Consider the following 23,029-nt stretch of genomic DNA (forward strand, 5'->3'; position numbering starts at 1 on the left):
GTGAGGCTACGGCCAGTGTAACTAACAGTGTCCTTCCGTACACAGGCAGGCTGCTGGCGCTGCTGTTGGCGTTCCGCAGGAGGGAACTGGAGTTAAAGTCTCGGCTTAAGTCCAAGTCTAAAGCTGGCTCTGACCTTAGAGACTGAGTACCTTCACATCCGCGCTCGATCTGCCCACTGCGAAACAAAGCATCATTGAGGAGATCCGGCAGGCGCCCATTCAGGTCCACCGAGGCCAGGCAGCCCTGGAAGCCCTCTCTGGAGGCCACCAGCTTAGGCAGGTTTCCATACATGCCCGGACCCAGTCCAGCAATAAACAGGTCACCTGGTGGGAAAAGAGACCAGAGTTACTTTTATTCCGATAGTATGAGACAAAGCTGAACAGGCAAGAATAGGGACAGGAGAGACAGTGCATCTATATGAATAGACTTAGAACCTCTGGTGGGAAGGGACATTCAGTCTTCATGGTTGAATTTATTTATTAATGTATTAATTAAAGATTGGTTGCAACAACTTGTTGTTGAGCCCTGGACTTCTAGTATTATAAGTTGAAGGTGAGGATGCATCACATTTAAGCAAGTAAGTATTAATCTCCTGCTTTTGACCAAAAGCTTATGAAATTACTCAAATCTTTCACATAACCTTTCTTCAGATTTACTTGTTAAACCTATTAAATGTAACACATCCTCTTTATTTGAGTATTTGGAGGTATCCCAGTGCAAAGGAGAGAGAAAGAGCTACCTTTGAGGTCAAGGTTCTTGGCTCCGTTGATGCTCTGGCTCGTGGTGGTGGCATCCACTTTGAGTGTGTGTGTGTTGCTGTTGTCTCGAGTAATGGCCACATTGTGCCACTGGTTATCATTCAGAGCCCTCACACTTTTGCCCTTGATCAGGTTTGGCCCATTTCCCAAGTCAAACACATAGTGAATGTACCTACAAAAGATAATATCAGTTACATTGAATGTTATAAGCACTATAATTAAGCATATTTGAGGAGGTTTGGTTTCTTTGGTTTCTCCAGTCACTGATTACCAAATTACTTGGGAAACCTGGAATGGCGACATGAGAACAAAGAAAAAGCAGAAAAGTCCTCAGGGCCAAAACCAAGTCTATAGGAGGCAGTGTGGCCTGTGACATTGGTTTGAGTTTTGTAAGGCTTTGATTGTGAGCAATGTACCATCATTGGAACTAGAGTGCAGAGGTCAAAAGAAAAGGAAAGAGTCTGTGCAAAGTGGTGTGAATGCCATATTTTACTGATACATGGCTATAGCATTACAAATATTATTCACTGTGAAATTGTGCATTGAAATAAAAAGTCACTAGGGTGCACACTCACCCTTTCACCAGCTCAACAGCAATGAAGTCATTCCCGTCTCCAGAGTTGAAGAGGATGAAGCCGTCAGGGGAGGTGGTCTTGAACTGAAAGAACAGGTGCATGGAGGCGTAGGCCTGCAGTGTGGCCAGGCTCAGGTAGCTGCTTTTGGTTTTGAAAGTGACCGGGTCAGCGATAATAGAACGAACTCCGAAGCGTGCATTCAGTTCACAATAATCAATGTCTCCATTCTTGCACAAGTCAATATACAGCATTCCATTGAACCTATAAGAAGAACAGAGACACTATTGTATGTCATAGTTTTAAAACAGCTTATTTTAACCCTGAAACAGTCATGTGTGAGATTTATGTCTGTTTTAGTACTGAAAATCACATTCCCACATAAATTTAAGTCATACATAAATTACATTTATTTCTAATTATGCAAAATATATTTTAGCTATTTCAAACAGCTATGAAAATGAATGTGTGCTAACCCATGCTGACTTGAATTGTGCTCTACTTTTTACATTAGTTTCTATAGCAGTTTGTTTAAAAGTGCCAGGATTACTCTGGATTACTCTAAGCATGAGTGTGAGCAGTGATACTGTGTATTTAAAGGGACTAAGTAGAAGGGGGCTGTGATGCTAAAACACCATCAGACCAGGTGGTAACAGGTTTGGGATGGTGGTCCTGGTTAGCTACCTAAGGAGACCAGACAAGCCTTGAGTGAATGTGGATTGATTGTGCACCTGAGGCTCTGTAGATGTCCGATGAAGCTGGATGGGATGCTGGACACAAAGCGCTTCTCAGTCATGATGCCCGTTTCAATGTTGTGGAACTCCAGGCGAGTGTGGTCTCCCACCATTTGCCCTGCAGAGGGGAGGGTCAGGGGATGGGTTTGAAAAGAAAGACAAACCGAAGGAAAGAGAACACAGTCTGACACTAACACAAAAGGGCTGATTTGAAGAGACATGTATTTTAAATGCATTAGATAAATGCAAAGTCCACCAGCTGACTAAATGTGCTAAACTCTATAGCAAAAACAAGACAGTTTTAAAGCATGAGTTGGTCAAGTACCTTCGGCTACATCATCGTCAACAGTTAGCTTGTAGGTTTTGCCACGACGCACCACGCGCACTGTATGCCATTCATTATCATTGAGCTTTTGCCCAGCATACAGCGTCTCCGGTCCTTTGCCTAAGAAGAATGGTCAGTCACACAGTTAAAGTCATTTTGGGTCAACAGCTTTGGACTCTCATCACCTGCTACTGAAAGTCTACACTTGAATGTATATATTTATACAGATACAATACTCTAAAAGACATATTTATGAGTCTTGTTTATGCTGTTTAGACGTGCAAGTGTGGTTACACAAGCATAACTCGGCTTTCAATCATTGGTGTCAATAATACAAATGCCCGTAGAACCCTACTCTTGTTCTACTCTTGAACATTCTTCAGGCATCTAAAGCTGTGCAAGAGCCATTAGTGTCAACGGTATATATCTGTGTGGAGGGTAAGTGCTCTTTGTAGATAGTGTAGATAGTGTACTTGATACTGATATTTTTAAATTTAGCTACATCCAACTTAAGAGCTAATCAAGCACCAAACAATACTTCAACAAGTGACACAATCATATTGAGAGGAAAACTCCTTATTTCAACCATGAAACAGTCATGTGTGAGATTTACACCTGTTTTAACAAAGTACTGAAAATGACATTCCCACACAAATTTAAGTCATACATACATTACATTTAGTTCTAATTATGCAAAATATATTTTAGCTATTTCAAACAGCTATGAAAATGATTGTGTGCTAATGTTGACTTGAATTATGTGCTACTGTTTACAGTAGTTTCTATAGCAGTTTGTTGCCAGCATTACTCTGGATTGCAAAAGTAGAGGTCACTAGATAAAACACAGCAACATCATCCACAATCAAAATGAAACTTGAGTGTTAACTTACTGGAGTTACAGTTTATCCTGATACAGTCTAGATGGGGAAGAATAAATGACAGATGAAATTGCATCCTTCAAGGTTACTGCTGCAGACATCCAAAAAACAACAGGTCCACCCTTCCGGGGACGCACACATGCACAGTGCAGCCATTACATCCAGGTTAAGGTCAAGTACATTTTGATTATATTTTTATTTCATAGACAATTAGTTAGAAATTCAATAGTTTGCTACATGATTCACTGAACACAAATTTTGATATATATTTGTAAATGTAATATCTATTTATTACAATATTATACACTGTTCTTTGGGTATTTAACATGTGGCTGCTGAGTTCATATGTCGTCAACCGCAACAGAAAAGTGGGAGCAAACAGCCGCGATTCAGTCAGCACCAGCACCATGCAGAGGCAAGGAAACCCCTAGCAGTCATCGCCCTCCTGACAGTAAACATTACACAGAGTTGTGAGTAGTCTTAAACCAATGTTAGTGTATAGAACAAGAATTTCATGTCAGCCATGTCAGCAGAGGTGTGTCTGGTTATGTGGTCTGTCTAGTATCACAGTTAGTGTATGTTAAATTAAGTAGATATTGTAATGTATTGTGGGTTGATGGGGTAGCAGCCAGCTGTAGGTTTGGCTGGGCTCTGTTCTCGGGCTGTTCGCCTGACGGGCCGCAGGTTTAGGGCCTTTGAAGGGGTGAATACCATCTTTGGACTAAGCATCATGGACTAGTGGTGATGGATAAAACACAACAGAGACATAAGTACAAACTAAAGAAAATGTAGAGTGAGAAATGACCACAAACAGAAAGATGTTTTGAGAAATACAGCTGAGAGTCTCAGCACAATCTTCAGTGTTATTACATAGTACATCAGTTTAGTGGCAGGGGGGACCCCTAAAGTAAGCACGTAATGGGTTTATATAATCTTTTCCTGTCACAATTTCAGGATACTACATTGGCTTTGGTGATGGATAATCTGTTAAAAATATCAGCTGATGATTGTCAGCGATTGTAGGTGGTGTCAAAATATGAACAAGGTCAACAAAAAAAAAAGACGCAATTACGTGAATCTAATATGAAGTCGCATTAGTGCAACATCCATGACATACTGGGTGGAAATACGCATTTGGTTGTATTTAGGCAGTTGTAGTAAATATTGTGCTGAGACTGTCTCATGATCTGAAAACAGAAATCACACTGACTGTGGAACAGAGGTTTACAGTAGTCCAGAGAGCTCCGTACTGTGATACAGAATCATGCCCAAACGTTCCAAAGGGGATAGTCAAAAGAGATGGATGAGATGACAGAAATCATAACTGAGGTTGTGGCTGTATACGATACCTAGGTTGACAGTGAGCTTGACTCGGGATCCGTCCAGTTCAATGCGGAGTGTGTCTGCAGAGTCTCTGGAGGTGGTGGCCATGAGCAGACCATAGGCCCGCTGTGACCGGAACCTCAGGGACACGTCCTCCGCCTCAGTGTGCATGACTGTGGGCATCACCACCTTCATATACATGCTGCCATCATAGGACAGGATCGACGCCTCTGCAACAGACAACAACTGTTTTCAATCTGATCAAATGCAATGGACATCAATGGTCTGATATTACTGAGGCTGTGTCTAATAATTATTTAACTAGTTGTCTAGTCAACAATTATTTTTAGTGCATAGTGAAATTTTTAAAAACAAAAATAAAAGTTGAAATATGGTGACTGAAAATTTCTATTTAGATCATATTTACAAGAGTATCACTGTATCGCAGTTCACTTTTTGCGACCTTTACGGCTTTTTCACAGATTTTTTTTTTTGGTGTGCAATTTTGCATGCCTTTTTCTTACAGCGTATGAACGCGCACTGTATTCTGCGGGTAAGGGACAGTAGACCATTGTCAGTCAATCTCCTCCGTGCCGTGTCTCCTGTACAGTACAGAATGCGTTCAGCCAAATTTACATAAATGTTGGATCGCAGTGTGACTCTGAAGTGCTGTATGTTTGCAAGTTTTCTCCCTGACAAAACCCACAATGTCAATGAAACTTTCTGCAACAACAAATTTCAGAAACACTTTGGACTTGGACTGTTACCTCTGCGGATACCGCTGGAGCAGAGGCACATGAACAACAAGTTTAAAGCGATCATCGAGGAAGGAGGATATGATATATGAAGGTTTGAACTTTGAGAGTGTTTAAACAAGAGAGAAATGTAAGAAAATGCCTGTCTGAGAAAAGTGTATAAACTGTGTGGTGAGAGGTTTTACTGCCTTAAAACATGTATAATAACTGTAAAAAATAAAGCTGACTACTTTGCGGATTTCGCCTGTTGCGGGTTATTTTTAGAATGTAACCCCCACAATAAATGGGAGACCACTGTATGCAATTACAGTTATCTTAGCAGTCGACTAGTGGTTGCAGCCCTGGATATAAAACAGAGATAACCCCATATTCAAGTCAAACATCATGTGTCTATGATGCAGAGATGCTACAGATAAAGTACTATTGTTTTACTTTACATTACAATGCAGAATAATATCACAACATTGTAAAAGGCCATGTTAAAGGAACAGCCTAAGTGGAGGTGTGTGCGCTCACCCCGCTCACAGGTCCTGGACCAGAAGCCTGTCCCGGTGCAGTCACAGATGAAGCGGTTCCACCCCTCTTTGCACACTCCTCTGTTCTTACAGGGGTAGCTCTCACACTGCTTCCCTGTCTGTTTGGTACATGACGGTTTTATTCCAGCACCGTTCTGGGCCTCAGCGATTTGCCGGATGTCTTTGCTGCGTCCATCGATGAAGAGGTCGCGCACACAGCCCACGTAGCCATAGTTGAGCATGGCCGTCCACAGCTCGGTAGGCAGGATGAGGTTAGTGCGGTCAGTGGGTAGTCCCCCTAAGTACATGTCTCCCTCCAAGTCCAAGATCTCACTCTCCCCACTTGCAGTGAACGGCGTTCTCCGGCTGTTCACAGAGATGGTGCCTGTCATGAACACAAGTATTGGTAAGGCTGAAGAAGACATGTTGCACTTGTAACTGGTACTTAGTATTGAACTATAACATACATAGACCATGATTTTGCATTTTGTTTACTGAAAACCAGTATATTGATCTAAAATGACTTAATAATAGGGGTGGGGGTAGGTGAAAACAGGAATTTTCTGAGCATTCAAGCCGCAAATGGAGGACAATGGAGGTATACTCAAAAATGCATTAATCAATTGTAATACAAAATAAATACAATTATAACAAGACAGCTCATTAAAGTAGAATTAGCATAATATGTCTCCTTTAAAATTAGCCCCTTAACATATTTACTTCTTCTGTACAACTATAATAAAACATTTTATTCATATTGATTACTTTTGCATGTTGATAGAAACAAATCCCATCCTTAATAAGATACTATTGGAGATCTCTCTGCAGTTGTGACAAATTAAATAAATAAATAAAATGGACTTGAATGTGACTGACCTGAGCGGCCATCTCTCTGGATGTCCACATGATACCACGAGCCATCGTTGACTTTGGACTGAGTGGCTTTTACTTTGATAGTTCCTGAGCCCATGTCCAGAAGCAGGAAGAGGCTCCCATCCAACAGCTCCACAGCAAAAAAATCCACCTATACAAGAGAATCATTAATGAAGACGTGTTATGCTTTTCCCAATGTATTTAGTATTAAACTATAATAAACATGGACCATTATTTCACATTTTGCCACAGTAAAAATCCAACAGGTGCATGGACATCCCATTCAACTGCAGCAGAAATGATAAGCCAAACCCCACATAGTGAAAATTCCTCGCAGCAAAAGGCACATTTTTGTTTACATGGTTTTATTATTGAAAAATGATTATGGGATTTTTCTAACCCCCCCATTTATTACCTACAGTCTGTTTTTTTTTTTTTTTAAATAATCACATATAAGAACACAACTGGGGCAGGGATAGGTGAAGACAGGGATTTTCGGTTTCAGGTTTCAGTTCTCAAGCCTCAAATGCAGGACGACACAGGATTACTCAAATATGTATGAATCTATGTAAGCTAAAGATGAGGGCACCATTATAACATGGTTAACAGCTCATAAAAGTTCAACTCACATAATATGTCTCCGCCAACAAATAATGTGTTTTAATATTGTGCATAGCAGCAGTTACAAAATATCTAACAAAAAAAACCCAATATATAACTCCATGGTACTCACCTTGGTGTTCTTCTGGCTGCGTGAGGCATCTTTCCGCTCCTGGGGTTTGCCATGGGTGAACAGGATAAGGCCGTTGGGCTCGGTGGTACGGAAGTCAAAGGAGATGGAGCCCATGCGCTTGGTGTTCCACTTGGGCAGGCTGATGTAGGACTCGGGTGTCTCAAAGGAGATGGGGTCCAGAGTGGCCACGTTCTCACACTTGTAGGCTACTTCGCCCTGAATCTTCATCTTAGGGTCCACGATTCGAGCCAGCCGGGACAGCTCCAGGCGGATGTCATTGTTTTTGTACACCACCTGCAGAAATGTTTTGAAGATAAGAAATACATATGACAAAATTTTTATGAATTATTTGTCCATTATGAATTAAGTCTTTCCTCATTCTTTTTAAGGCTAATTAAGGTGCAGCTGGTATTAAGTGTTGTGCTGAAATAAATGCAACAGGTCTTTTTTTTTTAAATAGCTTGTGCTTGTCTTGAAGCATTTCAGACAGCATTACAATCTATGACTTTGATCGGTTTCTAATGAAGTAACACTACTGATTCAATTCTCTCAATGTCCAGCAGAGGGCAGTTTATGGAAATAATGATATTGAGATGAGAAATGGCAAGCAAATGCTGACTGATCTGATCATGCATTGCTCTGAGGTGTGACATTTCAGATTCAAAAATATACAAAAAAATAAGTATTTATTAATAATATTTTATATATAAAGCCTGAATCAGAGCAATGTTCAGTATGTTTCAAAGTAGTCACAGTGACAGTGGTGATAATGCTAAAAAACCAAAAGTGGGTAATACAGGTATGCTACAAAAAGTATCTTTTTAAATGAAACCTGACAGTGGTTATGTCATAACAAGTATTCTTTATACAAAGGAAAAAGATGATAATGTCAAAACATACTTATTCATTACCGATATTGCATCAGTGCTCAGGTAAAAACAAGAGAATAAATAAAAATAGATCATTGTGTGATAATGGGAGGCAAATGTGTGGTGTGAGCTGAACAAACACCTGCCTGGGAATCTACATTCAGAATATAAATTTTCTTTATAACATGTTTTTTCTAACATTTGGACAACACTAAAAAATAACTTCATTCAAATGTCTTATGAATACATTTCATACAAATATATGCACAGGCAGCAAAGTGCAGTAAATACTTGTATAAAAATGTCTTTACCCGTGCTCAGCCAGTGCCTTTGTGTGTGTCTTTGTTGACTAGTCTATAAGAGACATCCAGAAGGCAATGTCGGGTAATGGCAATGACAATTACATCAATTATGTGTTATTGTAGGCTATTATGTGTTTTGTAGGCTTTGAAACGTAGGCTTTCGATGTAAGTGCTGCCTTATGAAAAGGCATAATAGTGTGAGGCCGGGCGGCGCGGGCCGACCAGGGGTGGCCATACCTGGTGCCATGGAAACAAAGCTTTTATCCATAATCTAGCGAGGATGGCAAGTACAAGAGCATGGAGCAGGCAAATTAGCCGTAATGGAAGAGAGTGCAGCAGTACAGAGACGGGTTACATGGGCTTCATTAGAACTGCAGTGTTTCTTATGTCATCATTTTAGTTAGAACAAAATGTATAAAACTATCAGGGTCATTCTATGGCGATGTTCAAAATTTGTGTTCCACTATAAGATAAGAATGCAAAAATTTCAACTGAGTATTTTTATACTAGCTGTAGACATAATTCATTTAACTCTTTTTATCACTTGGTAATGAATATACCATAAGCTACATGATATGTATCCATGTAATCTCACTTTTCAAAGTGAAATGATCAGCAGTTGATTTGGCTTGCTTTGGTACTGGCTTACATATCAGCAGATTTTGTGCAATACACATGTTATTTTCAGGAAGCTTGTCAAATTGAATTCTATAGCTGCGGAAAAAGGTTTTAACTGCAGAGGTAAACTGGTCTATCTTAATGTGACAGCAGACTGGTTACCATGGTGCGAAGGCAGTAGGAGCATGACAAACACAGCCTTAATGTCTCTGGCTTTGTAACGCACCTCTTTGAGACAGCCCATGAAGTTGTTGCTGACAGGAGATCCAGGCAGGTCTGCTGTGCTGGGGCTGCCTCCCACGTAGAAGAAGTCATCGGAGCCCAGCATGGTGTAGTCCTCCTGGGTGTACCCAGTGGTCGTTAGGATCCCATCCACAGATATTGTCACCTACACACCAGTGGCAAATGTTATCAATATCTCTAAACACTAAAATAAAAAATAAAAAGTCAGATGATGGTTTAAATTTGTGTGAAATCAAAGTACAGGCACTAAGTCTGAGTAAAAATGCACAAATAGTAGAGGGAAATCCAGAGCGAATAGGCCACAGTGCAGGTCATGAAGCTTGAGGGAGGAGAGAGAGGAGAACCATCACCGCAAACTCACACGTACAGAGACATATTTACCAGACAGTGGAGTGTGTTTATCACATCATATCCATTTCCTAATTGCTTTTCAGAAAAAAGTAAAAATGATACAGTTACATCCATTATTTAATACCACTCTTTAATATAAGGGTGAATAACACAATAATATAATAACATAAGACAAACAAGTCTATATAACATGTAAAAAAGAAAAATAAGAGCGTGAGCTAAAAGGTGACATATTATGTTAGTATTATTATATTAGTAGTTATATATATATATATATAATTTTTAAATTATGATTTTAGATTTTGTTCATTGTAAACTGCAACAATGGTCTAAAATGGCATTGTGGCATCTCGCCGTGACAAGTAGATATACGGTGTTCTTATTGTTGGAAAATTGTTATGGGATATTTTTGAACCCTTCATGTTTGAACCAGAGTCAATAATCACAAGTAGCAGTGAGCCCTCAAGCCTCCACTACAGGACAATGCTGAATTACTCAAACTCATCGATGAATCAATTGGAATACAATTTTGAGTAGGTTACAACATGGTTAAAAGGTCACTAAAGTCTATTTTACATAATGTGTCCCCTTTAAACAAAATGATTCCATCACTTGTGGTGCATTACTTTGGAACAGTTACCTGTCGGAGATTTCGTGTAACTTTGACATCATGCCATGTGTTGTCGTTGAATTTGCCATTTACAGGTTCCACTATGGCCTCAAACGCTCCGGAGCCCAGGTTTATGACCAGAGACACGGCTCCATCCTTCAGGGCCAGGTTGACGTAGTCTGCAGATTTCCCCGTGTGCAGGATGAGACCGTTCCTCTGCCATGTCTTGAAGGAGAGTGTGATCTCATCACTGCTGCTCTGGATGGGGTTCTGGGACAGGTCATAGCAGAAGTACTCTGCCCCCCGGAACGTAGCCACATTCTCCTCTCTCGCTGTGGCAGCAACAGATGAGGTTAGACAGCAGCAACAGAGATGACAACCAAAAGTTCAACCAAGAAAAGAACCATGAACTATGAAAAAATATGGGCTAAACTATATGGAATAACCAATAAAGGAACATTACCACATTTGACACTTGTAAAATGCATCGCCATTCAAATACTGTTAAAATAGTTTAAAGGTGCACTGTGTAACTTTGCCCAGGCGAAGAGTTTGCATGTTTTTCCCCATGTATGGGTTGGTTTTCCCATAGGTAGGCTGGCCTCCCCCATCGATCCAAAAACATACACTATAGGATAATCCTTCAGCCATGGTATTCCTGACCAAGCTGACCTGACCAGCTGCCCCAGAGGCATAGCAGAATGGGTCAAATGCAGAGGATACATTTTCATACAAGGACAATAAAGGCTAATCTTAAACTTATCTGGCAGAAAAGATAAAATGGACACCACCAGCAGTTTAAAAAAGTTAAAAGTCAGATCTGTGGAGAGGCCACACTATCACATTAGAATTGCGTTTTATCCCCATGGTTTGTTTTGAGCAACATGAACCCGTAATGGAGATGAACAGGTGGTGTACCCTCAACTAGAAAAGCTACGCAGTGCATCTTTAAATCAACAGCCATTATCTGAAACTTAATGGTTACTGGTTTATCATTTTATACTGGACCTTACTGAGCAAAAAAAATATCTATATATAAAGAAGGAGAAAGAGTACGTCAGACTGGCACAAATTGAATAAATTAATACCTAAAACTTCCTGCTTTGTTCTAATCCAACAGAGGGGGGAAAAAATCAATCAACAACTTTTTTTTTATATATATATATAAACAGCTGAATGTGGTAAATATATATTGGCACATTTAACACAAGTTCTATCAGTGAGTCACATGCTTAAATCATAATGCAGCTGGTGTTTAAATGTCAAAGACACATCAAGAGACCGACAAATGAGGATGAGGAGGAAAAATATGTTCTTAGCATGCAGCAGCACTACACACACGTACACACACACACACACACCCACACACCCACACACACACACCCCAACAGGGACTATAACAGGAAATCATTGCTTTTGGAATAGCCAGCTCTAACGCACAACAGTCATAGCGCATTTCTCACTAGGGATAATGTTTACCTTTAAGTCCCATGTAGCTGAATGATAAATACAGTTTTCAAAACTGTCCCCAAGAGTGTCGACAAATATCAACATTGTCAACAATGAATACATTCAAAGACAATATATAATACAAATTAGTTGTTTTCATAATATTATCCTTGATTTGCATGCAGAATATTCAAACTTCTATTGAATTATAAAGGATTTGGTGTTTGATTTGGTTGTAAAATTTAAAAAATGCTGAAAAACTGTAGGTGTGTTTTAAATTTGTGTTCTTAATTTCAATCTCTCTATTTTGTATCAAGTGAAATTTTCATAGCAGAAGAAGGCAGAAAAAATATCTTATCTTAAAACAATTGACTCGATACAAGTCATTTTAACTCATGTACAGAACACTTTTTTGTAACATATTGTAAAAAAATTTAGATGGGTATTTGCACATGGACAAAAAACACAACCTTAACATGGTAATATGTGATGAAATACAGCCTCAAGTTTGTGTTGGAGCAAAAAGAATAAATACTCTCAGAGAGGGAGGATGGGGAGGGCCAGCGGTCGCGGCTGGATCACAATTCAAGCAGATAAGCATCAGTCATTTCAGAGAGGAGCTGCGTTTCCATTTGTGCCTCAGTGCAACCAAATGAGCTGTGCACATGTGAAACCACCGCAGCATTACAGATCTGCATAAAATGGTGCAGGTAATAAATTATTGCCAGGAATTACTGAGTGACTCTACAATATAAGAGTGGAAGAGAAAGGGAATAAAAAGGGTTCCATTTTGTTCATACCATTACAGTATGCTCTCAAGAAATAAAACATAGTGGCAGAGTTTCACCATCGCTAGTAGCAAACAATAGCATATATATATATATATATATATATATATATATATATATATATATATATATATATATATATATATATATATATATATATATATATATATATATATATATATATAAAATGTATATATATATATAATGTATATATAAGTTGTGAAAAAAAGCTTATAGACTCATCAAAGTGAATAGTTCTCATTCTAAGAAAAGCCTTTGCATATAACTTTTAAATTAACTAGTTTATTTTTTCAAAATCAGGTATAGTGTGTTTTAATAAACAAAATAATAATAAATAAATTATATTTTATCAACAGAAAATAAATAAATAAAAATGATAAATGAATAAATAACTACAGCTCTATAGTCCGGATCAAAGGCTTTTCACGACGCACACGGTTTGTGTTACAGCCATCTGAAGCCAGTGCTTCCTGAAGCATGACGGCGGTCTGCTTCGGTCCCTGGGGGCTGTTCATTTACTGGCCCCTGGTAATGACAGAGTCTGAAAGGCCCCTCCCCGCACACACACACACACAACTCTCACAACACACTCACAACAGAGCTCTTATTGGCCATTATGTGGGCTGTCAGTTCAGTGCTGATACCTAATGAAGGGCCACAGTTGCCATTTCTCAGCTGACAGTTGCCATGGTTACACGAGGAAGAGGAGGAGGAAGCATGCTCGAGTGCGTTTAAGCAAGCCCGGCAAAAAGACCAAAATCTAAGATCACAAGCAGGTCTGAAGGGACGATTCCTCAGACACTTTTTACAAAATATAGTCTAGGAAAACTCAACTTGAAAAATTGTAGATGACAGGAAATGCACTCCAAGGAAAAGCAAAACTAGATACTTCGGTGACCCAATCACAATTTAATAACATGGTAACAACCTTTATACACACACCTGCTCCTGTTTTTAATGTTTTATATGGACTTGTGTACTTGTTTTTTTTCTTTGTTTTTCTGTTTGTATTGTATTTTACTATACATTTTGTAAACAGAAATATATTTTGCTTAAGAATGCTTCAGACCAAATAGTTATGAAAAAAGCTCCTTCTGTGAGCGAAGAATCTTTGACCTAAAAAGTAGCTAAGTAGTGAATAGTAGCAATAGTGGAAAATTGGGACAGTATTTGAAAAGGTTAGCTCCTGGGTCTTAAATGTAGTTTTGTTGCAGGGGGATTGGAAATAAACTATTACAAATATAAATAATTATTCTCATTTGAACAAGTATCAATACTGGAAATAACTCACATATTGTATTATATAAGCATAAATTATATTGTTTCTTTAAAAAAAAAAAGCATTTCTATCATTGTGGTACAGAACTCAGTACAAAGTATCGAGCCTTTAACTTAGTATTGAAATTGTGTTTAAAATTTTACCATTGAAATGAATTGAGATTAGCCAAAACTTTTATTCAACATTTTAATATGAACAGATTTTATAGCATTTCTCAGTATCTCCCCACATTATTGTAATAATTCAACCTGTTAGGTAAATACAGTAGTAAGCACTGAATAGGTCAAGATACACTTTATTGTCCCCATTGGGAAATTTGTCCTCTGCATTTGACCCATCCTTAAGAGACAGACCAATATATCGTTTGGCCAATATATCTGGCTGATATTTGGACTTTTTAGTGAATTGCCTATCGACCTTAAATCTCCAGCACGATATTTTGTTTTGTTCAATCTGCTGCCTAAAAAATACACACAAAGCTTTATATTAACACTTTAATAGAGATAAGAGATAACTGCACAAAAAAAAAAAAAAACACTCTCTTACAGGTTTGTGGTAAAAAAGGGCAAATTTCAATTTTTTTGGGGAAAAAAAATCCAGATTCTAAACAATTGGTATCGGCACCAGCCATGAAAAAACCCGTATCAGTTGATCTCTAACGCTGGGGAACCTCATCAGGAGCAGGACCCACGCCCGGGACACATCTCCATGACCTTTTTTATAGTCTTGGTCAGGACTACCTTTACATATTTTGGGTTAGATGTGTTGTTATTGGTTGAGTATAGTGGATTTGACTTGCAAATGAATGACAAGTCCCTTCATGGAGTAGATGCACTTGATGTTATTTCTGCACATTTTGCCTAGTTTTCCCACGCTGTCAGACTATCCACTCACTCTGGAGAATCAGATAAAATTTGTGCCACATGGGTCACAACAAAAGGCCGCATACATTTGAGATAAGGAGAGTTCTGCAAAAAGTGCAATGCTTTGTTGATGCTGTTGCTTAAATTCAGCCAGGAAGACAACATCTGAACTTCCCCCCAGTCTTCATCAAGCCATTCCTATAAATGCACTCTCTCTCCACATTTTCAATTCAGGTTCAACTGTGTGGCAATAGTCCTTCCTAGTAGCAAAATGATGAGACACTTCAACCTCTCATCTTTTTCTAACTATTACCACATCTTTATCTGCCAGAAGTTTATCTGACAAAACACACACACATCCAAAAAAAAAAAAAAAATCACACACACACACACACAACAAAAAAAAAAACACACAATAAAAAAAAAACTTCACTGATTGCACTTCAGACATTTTTGTGTTGCGTGGTTGTGTTGTTGTTGTATCTCCATAGGTGCTTGGCTCATGAGTATGACGGCACAGTGGGAGTCTGCATCAACAGCTTGAGACTGGACTGACTCTCATCCCTGAAATATGTTACAATCTAAAGATTAAGGATGCACCAATCCAGTGTTTTCATTTCTGATGCTGATATCGATACTCTGGCTTTTGGTATCTGTCAATACTTGATATTAACCGATATTAATGTAGGGACTGAATTTCCATCAAAACACAGTGAACATACTATAAAATTAATTCAACTGTTATTTATCCAGAAAGTAACAGTGTGAATAAAAGTTCACTTTGAATGTTCTAGCCCAACATTTGCCAGTAAACAGTCTTATTACTTCCAATAAAAGACTTAATCAGGATATCAGCTGAACCAATATCATGAAATTATCCTGATCCAGTTAATTTTTCTGGATTGATATTTGATACCTGTATCAGTATTGGTGCATCCCTACTAAATATGCAGATACAGATATTTAAGAAAGCAGAGCATAGTAACGGAGAAATGTGCACCAACAAAAATGAGATCAGTGGTTTTAATTTTGTTGTTACAAAATGAAACAACCTGGTCTGATTCAAATGTAGTTTTAGTCCAAATTTAGCCAAATAATTTTTTGTTTTAGTGTGAATTTTTTGTTAAAATGTTTAGTCAAGCAAAAATTCCTATGGTTTTATATGGGGTTCTTTGATTGGAAAGGAAAACATTTCATTTTGACTGTTCACATCTATGAAACATTTGAATTAATGCACTATGCGGGCTGTAAATCAGTCTTTAAATCACATTTTAAGAGACAAATATTTAGTTTTTTCTGTAGTTATGCCCATGATTGGTGGTTGAGGGGGCTATTTCTCGCACTAGTCAAACGTATTGATGGCATGTTTTAAGTGAGGGCATGAACATGGGAGCAGTGAGGCTGGTATGAAAGTGTCCGGTGGGCACTGCTCCAGCCGGCCCCCTTCTCTCTCTGGGACAGACGGAGAGGAGGAGTGACTGGCCCCATGCTGGGAGCAGGGATGCCATTAAAGAGACACTAGTCTCTATCTGAATAAGAGCATATTGAGGAAAAAAACCTACCTATGCACAAAACAACTGTACAACGAAATCAGGCTTCCTTAATTTACCATAAAAAGATAAATGGCATCAATTTGAAGTTCAGAACAGAATTTAATCTATAAATAACACAATTAAAAAAGAAAGAGTATATTTACAGAGTGTAGTAACTGAAAAAGGTTCCTCACTTTTATTTACATTGTAACAGAAAACCCATACCTTTAAAAAATGACCGGGTTTGTCTAAAAAAGTTATACAGGTTTAGGTTTTTTAATACCATTTTGACTTAAACAAAGTGTTGGTGTTTAGGATATTTAAACATTTTTGGGTTTCTGTGACTGTAAACATTGTTTCCAAGGGCCAAGTAAATGAAACAGTCAACTTGGTAGGGTTGAGTGATCATATTGTGATTCACTAATTATCAGATACATCCCCCATCCACTCCTCCTATTGGTCTATTACTGTTATGCTCTGAGGACTTTACCAATCACAGTGAAGTGTGAAATTTCGGAAGAAGCAGACTGCTTTATTTACCTCTTCAAGGTGAGCAAAGAGGCATAAATTGTAATTGAAAAAGAAAATTGAAATGATCTGGCTCCAACAAAATCATGCTTTTTTCTGGCATATCGCCCAGCCCTAATCAGTAGACTATATGCAGGTGCAGAATCACAGCAAACATTTGTGTGTACAGTTTTAACCCACATGCACATGTGGGTAGGACTCAGTTACATTTACTCAGTTACATTCACTTGAGTAACTTTTTAAAGAAATACCAGACTTTGAGCATTTATATTACCATTAGTTTAAATCAGATGTTACTCTTGAAGTTACTCTTACTTGAATATAGTTTCCCCAAATATTTTTTTCACTCTTTCTTGAGTCATTTCTTGAATCACTACTTTGTACTTCTATCTGAGTAATATTATTTTGAAGTAATGTTACTTTTAGTTGAGTACAATTTTTGGCTACTCCAGCACCACTGTCCACATGACAGTTTGGTCAACCTGGAGATAAAGGTATGAGCTGAGCTCCTCTCCTCCACCTCCCCCCGCTCCACCCCACAATCCCTTCTTTACACCCTCCTTCAATGACTTTAACAGATAGTGAAACACACAGAGAACACAGAGGAGGAGACACGGCACACGGTGGAGACATGGTCAGACACTCACTAAGCAAGCGCTGCTGTTCATACAGGCGGGAAAGAAAAGATTGAGAGAAAGTGGTACCTTTGCTCTTAGCTACAGCAGAGGCACCAGGGTCCAGAGCAGGAGAACCAGGAGAGGACAGAAGGACATCAGGGTCAATAGATACTTAACACACGGCATCTATTACAACAACCTCCACACAAGTATCTGAGGTTTGTACAGTGTCTTTGAACTCATGAGAAAAGTTTTTAACTTTATAAGTTCATTTGTTTTATTAAGTGAAATAAGTAAATTTGGTCCAATATTTCTGTTAATATTAACTTTTTAATAATGTACAGTAAATTCAAATCCTAAATACATGGTTTCTACAAAAAGTATTATGCATTACTGTATTAAAATGCTTGAAATACAAATAAAACTGTGAGTAAACTTTTTTCTTCCTTAAAAAAATCTAAATTTTCAGTTGTAACACATTTAGTGTACGATTTTAACACTTAAACTATCAACTATCAAATGAATCATTGTCAAATAAGAGAAATAGAGTGGGAAAAAACATTCTCTATTCTCTTAGTTTAAAGGGCTAAAAGTCTTCATCATCAGACACACTGTCCAAACATCGTACTACAGCCCAACAAAGAGCTCAAAGCTGATCAGAAACAGATTAAACATGACAACAAAGGTCATGCTAGAATACTGAATCCCCCGTTGTAAACATTCTAATGATAACCCCCCTTTGCTTTTTATGATTGTGACGTTTGACATCTGTATTCCCAGTTAGTTCTGTTCTTTCCTACATTTAGAGATCTTGAGATCCACTGTATCTGACAACTGGGAGTTGATCAATGACTCTTTGTCACTTTGCTGTTTCTTTATTGGGCAGTAAAGTACATCACACCATCTCAAGCATGTTATAATCCACCATTAACATGTGGGAGAACATACCTTGTTCTGCCATCATATGTGAAAAGCCTTAAAGAGGAAAGGAGCAGAGAAAGTATAAGAACAATGCCTTACAATACTGTGGTATTGTAATGTCAAGAACACACAGACTGATGCTAAGAGACGTTTGTTCAACTGGACAGACAAGCTGATCCCTGGTACTGAGCTGTAGGTGGTGCTGTTTAGAGAACAGGAAGTAAGCCATCCCAGAGCTGCTGCTTTCTGGTCAACATGGAAGCCTCATAGTAAATTACAACCGACATTCAAAATTATTTAGGTAATATAATGTCTTCTGCATAGAACATATCTCATGGGTTTACAAAAGGGATACAACTAAAGATTCTTTTAGGAGTTGACAAGTCAGCAAATCATTTAAATTATCTGATAAATTGACAAATCAATATTTTTATTGTATATTGAGATTTTGAAAATATTCTTTTTACCTAAATAATGTTGAAATATCATGACTGAACTGAAGGGTTCTAGACAGAGAATATTTACAAATACTGTCCTATTTTTTGTCATGTTTTTGTTTAATAATGCCACTGTCTTTGTTATGAAAGGTCTTTTGGCATCTGTCTGTATAGTCCAAAAAAATGATTATTGATTATTAAAATACAATTATGACTATAGTCATTACAATTCCCATTAATCGTTAATTGTTGTCGCCCTAGTTTACCTGTTAATGGTCAAATGGAAATAGAAATATTTGGCAAAATCTAGTAGTTCAATTATTTTGGAAAACACAATCCTTCTTTTTTTCTTTCTTTTACATTATTCAAATGAATCCATACAATTTAGCATTTTGCTTTTTCAGTAGTCTCTTGGTAGTGTCCGGGTTGACTTCCTGTTCTCTCGACTGTGGCCAGACCAGACTGGTGAAGGCAGTGTACCATCTGTCCACAGTAACCCTTGCACCACCCAGGACTTCACCTCACTTATCCTGTTCAGTTTGAGAGTGAAACATGTATCAAACTCACCTGGCAGATTCTGAGTGACCTCTGGAGGGGAAGAGACACAGGGAAAGAGCTCAGATTAGACACACTGCTCTTTGCATGTTGGCTCCATGCAAAATCATATCACACTTTGGAGAGGCCATACAGAGGGCTGGCACACAGCACAGCCATATGTATGTTCTGCAAACTCAGTGGTTTCTCCAATTCACCGAGAACCACAACATTTACGTATATTTGTGCATAAATATAGAACTGTATTTATAGGCAGAAGAAACTGTTTTGGTTTGCTAACATTATTTTAATGATGCACTATGATACCTTTCTGGTAAAGCGCCACATGTCTCCATGGAGATATTTTTGTTTCATATGGATTATTCCACTGTAGGGCATTAAACCTTTCTATCTCCACTGAGACAAGAAGGTGACACCACCAAGCCAAGTTACAGGTATGTGGGGAGGTGATGCTGCTTATTGTTTTTCAAGGCATGTTAGCAATAAAAAATGCAACTGAATCAATCTAAAATACATTTAATGCCATACAAAATTCTAGGGAACATCTCCATAGAGACTAGAGAAAAGTTACATAGTGCACCTTTAAGCCAAACATTATAAACATATAAACAGATGATTTATCAGCTCTACATGAGTGTACAGAGCCTGTATTTTATATATGACATTTTCATATTTGCAGTAAGCATCCATAATTGCATCTTTATCATTTACATAATGTCTCTTTGGGTGTTAAAGGCTGCAGACCCCTGGCCAGGCACCATCTCAATTAAAACACGAACAAGCCATTCAAAACATTCCTTATTTGCAACATTTCTTTGCCCAGTTTGGTGTCCTTTGTAGTAATGCTAAACTTTCTTTCATCATGTGCCTGAGTTAGCCTGGTGTGTAGAGAGCTCCAATGGGCTGCCTTGTTTATACTCCAAACATATGAATGATTCACAACACTGGCCATATCCACTGTACAGACCTGGGCCTGCCCTTTGTGGGTAACAACATGTGCTACTTCATCCATTTAACCAATTACCTGTGTGGTAACATATGAGTCTATAAACAGCAATTGTGTATTTCTGTCTCTGTCCATTATGTTACTGTGCTGTCTCTGTCCCTTATGTAACAGTTTCAACCCTGTCCCTTGTCTCTATGTAAAACTACTGTCTCTGTCCCTTATGTAACAGTCCCATATGTGTCCCTTGTTTATGTTACTGTCCTGCCTCTGCCCCTATATCCATTACCATCCTGTCTCTTTCCCCTATGTAACTGTCCCATCTCTGTCCCATTGTCCCTTATGTGACTGTCCCATCTCTGTCCTTGTCTCTATAACTGTCCTGCGTCTGTCTGTCCTATATATATTTAATAGTTCTATCTATCTCTATGTAACGCCCCCATCCCTGCCCTGTCTCAGTCATTCTGTCCCTTATGTAACTGCACTGTCTCTGTCCCTCTGTCTCATATGTCAAATGTCACTGTTCATCTTGCCTTACCAACTCTTGCTGGCACACACTTAAGACAGCGCACTGTGGCGAGTGGAGGCTGTTCTGAGATGTAATAAAAGATGTAATAATGGACTGGTTGGTGGAGCTGCTGTGTGTTTCATTAATGCCTTTAATGAATTGAGCAAAACAAAGCTTTTCAAATAGAAGCGCCGGAGAATAGACAGAGGTGCAGGCCCATCCCCCATCCGTGCCCCCCATTATAGCAGAGCGCCATGGCAGAGATAAAGAAGCTAATCTTGGAATTCCAGCCCCACTCGGCCATTGTCTGCGACTACAGCCCAACTGAATTATGTATCTGTGCGACCACCATCCAAACGCTTAATTACAGACAGGAAATACATAAACAAATAAGCTGTGAAATCCATAGACAGTGAGCAGATCCCATCTCCAGCACAGAGGTACAGTTCACCTGACTGCAACGTTGTCTGCCAGGAGCACTGAGCACAACTGATTTACAACAGAATGTAAGAGAAACCTGGCCATCTTTGATTGGCTCAAAGAGATGGGCCGGCTCCTTATCAGCGGCCGCAGGACTCATGTCATTAACCTGCAGCCGATAATCTCAGCTCACACAGCTCTGCCCCACTCCGCTCACATACACGCACATATACACACGTACACACACATACACAGAAGCACCATCAAGAGTCTGTGAAAAAAACCATTTACATAGTGTGTATCCCACACCTTCTGTACAAACATCTCAGCTCTTTTTTCAATCCAAGCAAAAGTATTCTTTCATCTTCTGGCAAACTAATAGGAACAGTGTCCCCCGAGCCTTAAGCCTGTACAGCAGCAGCGACAGCAGAGAGAGAGGGTTACCTTGGTTGCAGAAGCGGCCCTTGTATGGAGTTTTGGAGCAGTCACACACGGGCTGTCCATCCACCACAGAGCAGGTGCCACCATTCTCACACAGGTTGACAGAACACCAGCCCTCTGTCTCCAGGGGGACTTTGAGACTTCCCAGCAGAAGGGGGGCGCTGTTGCCGTACTTGAGTTCGGTGATGGTTCCTCTGAATGGAGGCATGCTCCTTACTGTGGGGAGAGTGAGGGCTCCATTGCGGATGTCCTGAGGAACCCCTCCTACAAAGAGGTCACTGACTATCTTCATCAGCTGCCTCTGGGGCCGTACCTCGTCGGCCTTGGCCAGTCCATCTAGAGCCACCACGGTGCGCAGGTTGTACCGGCTCACCATGACAAAGTGCCAGAGGTTGTCGTCCAGCCGCTTGTCTGTAACCACACTCGTCTCTGCACAGTCGATACTAAAGCGCAGTTGCAGTCTGCCCTCCACCACAGACAGCAGCAGGAAGTCACAGTAGCCCCCATCATCAAAGTAAAGCAGTACTCCATCAGGGGAGGCAGTCTTAATCTGAAACCTCAGATCACTGCGGGTGCTGGCATCCCAGCGGAGGTAGCGCGCCCACTGTCCTGGAGTTCCCAGGAACTCCAGTCCCAAACATGTGCTCATCAGAAGCTGCAGCTGGATACAAAAATGTACAAGATCCATAGCTGTGAAGAATTGGCAGTTCTATTCAAATATTCAGAGATCTGAGCAGATCCAGTTCAAATTCAGGTCGGCTGCAAAAAGATTTTCAAAAAATATCTTCTATAAAAATATGATTTTAGGGGAGTATCAGAACAGTCATATTTAACAGTCTAAAGCCATGTCTGTTCCGTTCATTGTCAGTGAATGCAGGAGGTGCTTTTGAAATGAAGGCAGAAGGTGTAGAGATCCTTTCAGTGCAAGTGAACTTTCCTCTTCCGTGTTGTCCATTGGGAAAAGCAGCTGGACTGGAATCTTCGAGCCTGTCTCATGCCCATCTGTGAAAGACAGAAACAAGGTTAGAGGGACTAGTCATACTGCAGACAGTGCATACACTCATTTACAGCTGTGTTTCTCAAAGAGTGGCACCACTGATGGTATGCTCTTCCAGCTGGTACACCAATATAATCCACATTTTTGAGTTAGGTCCGGTTTGGAACAAGTAAAATTGTGTAGTCCTGTAGGTCCTTTAGGTGCAGGTCCATTAAATGCAGGGCCTGTAAATGCAAGTCCTGTAGGTGCAAGTCCTGTTACCCCTGTAGG

At 39.4% G+C, this 23,029-nt stretch overlaps 1 protein-coding gene across 5 annotated transcripts in view; it reads right to left on the reverse strand.

Annotated features, from left to right (window-relative positions):
* nrxn3a (neurexin 3a) overlaps window positions 1–23,029 on the reverse strand; it is a 39,325-nt gene that overhangs the window by 11,270 nt on the left and 5,026 nt on the right. For 4 of the 5 annotated variants that reach the window (XR_008649204.1, XM_055231308.1, XM_055231307.1 and 1 more), the window contains exons 2-17: window positions 21,766–22,764; window positions 19,463–19,483; window positions 18,486–18,512; window positions 10,491–10,792; window positions 9,881–9,925; window positions 9,483–9,644; window positions 7,468–7,761; window positions 6,738–6,885; window positions 5,863–6,246; window positions 4,618–4,821; window positions 3,281–3,307; window positions 2,391–2,510; window positions 2,063–2,183; window positions 1,335–1,595; window positions 741–931; window positions 151–324 (exon numbers count right to left, since the gene is read on the reverse strand). Coding sequence is in view for 4 of the 5 variants with exons in the window: in XM_055231308.1 (XP_055087283.1) it covers window positions 151–324; window positions 741–931; window positions 1,335–1,595; window positions 2,063–2,183; window positions 2,391–2,510; window positions 3,281–3,307; window positions 4,618–4,821; window positions 5,863–6,246; window positions 6,738–6,885; window positions 7,468–7,761; window positions 9,483–9,644; window positions 9,881–9,925; window positions 10,491–10,792; window positions 18,486–18,512; window positions 19,463–19,483; window positions 21,766–22,450 (3,166 nt within the window). In the remaining variant the exon portion in view is untranslated. The remainder of the gene's footprint in view (window positions 1–150; window positions 325–740; window positions 932–1,334; window positions 1,596–2,062; window positions 2,184–2,390; window positions 2,511–3,280; window positions 3,308–4,617; window positions 4,822–5,862; window positions 6,247–6,737; window positions 6,886–7,467; window positions 7,762–9,482; window positions 9,645–9,880; window positions 9,926–10,490; window positions 10,793–18,485; window positions 18,513–19,462; window positions 19,484–21,765; window positions 22,765–23,029) is intronic. The other variant, XM_033987967.2, reaches the window with a different exon arrangement.

The sequence above is a fragment of the Periophthalmus magnuspinnatus genome, chromosome 22 (assembly GCF_009829125.3).
Source record: "Periophthalmus magnuspinnatus isolate fPerMag1 chromosome 22, fPerMag1.2.pri, whole genome shotgun sequence".
NCBI classification, from domain to species: Eukaryota; Metazoa; Chordata; class Actinopteri; order Gobiiformes; family Gobiidae; genus Periophthalmus; species Periophthalmus magnuspinnatus.